Raw genomic sequence first — 2,361 nt, forward strand, 5'->3', positions numbered from 1 at the left:
CTAGTCATCCGAATCCGAATTGGATGATAGGCAGAGGTCCTTGCTTAGATCAACTGCGGCAGGGGTGACTGTAACCGCCGGATCCGGCCGTGGATCGAAGATGGACTCTGTGGGAAAATTGCATAAGTGTGTCATTTTCGTTTGCTCTTCTTCCTCGAAATCGTTGCGAACCTTTCACTGGTGTATCGTTGTTGTCTTCCGTTGAGCTGTCCGACTCCTGGTCACTGCTGCTGCTGTCGGAATCATCCGAACCGTCCGACTCCGATGACGTCATCATCTCCGGATCCTGTAAGCCGAGGAAAAAGTGATGGTTAATGAATCGTGAGCAGAACCGTTGCTCCGGGTCACACTTACGCTGCTCGCTGGTCCACCGATACCCGTCACCGGTGGTGGCAAAAGTCCCCGATCCGGTGGCAAGCTGACTTCCACGTTCGCCGGCATCGACGGTTCGCTGTGCAGGTGATTTCGGCCTCCACCGTACGCGGGCACACTCAGGTGATTGCTGTGATGATGATGGTTGCTGCCACTGCTGCCAACCCCGCCACCTCCGTGGTGGTTGTTGTTCTGCACCGAGCCATGGTTCAGGTAGCTATTGCTGTTACTGTGGTTGTTGCTCGTGTTGCTGCTGCTGCCGCTGCTGCTGTTGGTCGAGGTGGCCATGCTGTTGCTATTACTATTACTACTGCTGGTGCTACTACTCAGGTGATGATGATGCTGCTGCTGCTGCTGCTGTTGCTGCTGATGGTGCTGGTTCTGGTGATGGTGGTGATGGTGGTTCGTGCTATGGTTGGAATTGCCGCCACCAATGTTGCTGCTGTTGTTGTTCAGGTGATTGTTCATGGTAGAAGTACCCGAGGAGGAGTTGGAAGCGGCACCAGAGGACAAGGAGGACGCAGGCATCACGGTACCAAAGTCCATCCCATCGTCCAGTCCGATCATCGGAATACTTGGCAAGGTTTGTTGAGTATTGTTGGCATTCCAGCTGAGGGAGGGCAACAAAAGAGAGAAAGAGATAAACGTTAAGGATCACGCAGGGTTTTCATCGTGCCAAATTCAGCGACTTACGCCGGTGCTGACTGGGGACTCCGGTGCGGGTAGGACGGGGAGCCTTGCAGGGGCGAGTGCTTTGGCATGAAACTGATCGGTGCGTTCTTCCGCACACCGGTCGTGATCTTCGTCTTCGAGCTCTGGCGTGCCGTGTTGTTCTCGACCTTGATCGTCGGCAATTGCGGTGGCGGATTGCTTACCTTGCTCTCGATTCTGTAAGCCAAAGATATGTGATTAGTGGTTAGCTATAGGATAGTTTCACTTGGTCCTGTTGTAAACCAACGACGAACGAAGGGAACGCCATTTTCTCTACCATTAGTTAACGCCTCTAATACCTAGATGTTCCTATTGAACATTTTACCAGACGACCCATTCAAAAAGGCAATAAAAATATGCGTTTGCTAAAGAGCTTGAAGCGATAAAAGGATGTCATTCCCTTCGCTCATCGTAGCCTCCAAAGCCATTCGTCGTACCTCGTCTTCTTCACTGTTAAGCCACTGTTTAGCTGCTCGAGCGTGATCTCGCCCGTCGCCCGGTTCAAAATGAGCATGCAGTCCTTGCGCGAGTAATCACGCTGGTTGCCCTTGAAGACGGTATTCGGCACACCGGAACCATCTGGAAAAGAAAGAGGCACAGAAGCGTGTTGTTGGCGGGATGAGTCACATGTACCTTCCACGAATGCACGAAGCCGATGGGAAATGCTTACCAAGATGCGGCACGGTAACGGTGACCTGCTTGTTGGCACTAACTTCCAGCACCGCCGGTTTGTTCACGTCCACGCTGGCGGGTTTGAAATCATCTGGAATGCGTTTGGAGCGATAGAGGAGAAGGAGGTCAGCGAAACGAGGTTTGGGAGCGAACGGGACAGCCAAACTCCCCCCTTTGCCCTCCGAAACAACGTAGCGAGCTGGCCAACGGGGCCAACGGATCTACCTGGCGGTAAGAGAGCCTCACCGCAAATACGTACATTTTATCGTATGGAACTGGTTCGATGGCGCGCCGCTGGTGAAGGTCGAGCCAAGCTTCAGCTCGCGCACTTCCGATCCGATGTTGAGTCGGTTGTCCATCGTGGAGCTGCCGCCGTTTGCTGCTGCGCCAGGATGGTGCGGGTTTTTGGTGTATATGTGTGTGTGTGTGTGTCTGTCCCGGGATGTTCCGCTGCAACTCCCGGCAACGGAAACTGGAGCTATCCGTGGGGGTTGACGATCGCCTTTAGGCACAAACTTCGGCACTGAGATTGTCGACACTTCGCAGGATCATTCTCTTGACGTTCTTCTCTCTCTCTCGCTCTCTACCGTTTATTTGCGGCTTGTG

General features: G+C 53.4%; 1 protein-coding gene across 1 annotated transcript; it reads right to left on the reverse strand.

Moving 5' to 3' along the window:
• On the reverse strand, nucleotides 1-2,114 carry LOC128720318 (ell-associated factor Eaf-like). Its single transcript, XM_053813983.1, has 7 exons — nucleotides 2,015-2,114; nucleotides 1,754-1,846; nucleotides 1,521-1,662; nucleotides 1,066-1,260; nucleotides 355-982; nucleotides 172-286; nucleotides 1-107 (listed from the first exon to the last, which is right to left on the reverse strand). Exons 1-7 carry the CDS (start codon nucleotides 2,112-2,114, stop codon nucleotides 1-3), a joined length of 1,380 nt encoding a protein of 459 aa, XP_053669958.1.
• Between the last annotated feature and the right edge of the window lie 247 nt (nucleotides 2,115-2,361).

The sequence above is a fragment of the Anopheles nili genome, chromosome 2, assembly GCF_943737925.1.
Source record: "Anopheles nili chromosome 2, idAnoNiliSN_F5_01, whole genome shotgun sequence".
NCBI classification, from domain to species: Eukaryota; Metazoa; Arthropoda; class Insecta; order Diptera; family Culicidae; genus Anopheles; species Anopheles nili.

What these genes read in the sequence shown, in the direction of transcription:
- LOC128720318 (XM_053813983.1), bottom strand. Translation starts at nt 2,114, where the DNA reads ATGGACAACCGACTCAACATCGGATCGGAAGTGCGCGAGCTGAAGCTT. An exon ending in TTAACAGTGAAGAAGACGAG is followed by an intron (nt 1,261 to 1,520) that starts GTACGACGAATG and finishes TTTGGCTTACAG; the next exon opens with AATCGAGAGCAAGGTAAGCA. An exon ending in AGTCCCCAGTCAGCACCGGC is followed by an intron (nt 983 to 1,065) that starts GTAAGTCGCTGA and finishes GCCCTCCCTCAG; the next exon opens with CTGGAATGCCAACAATACTC.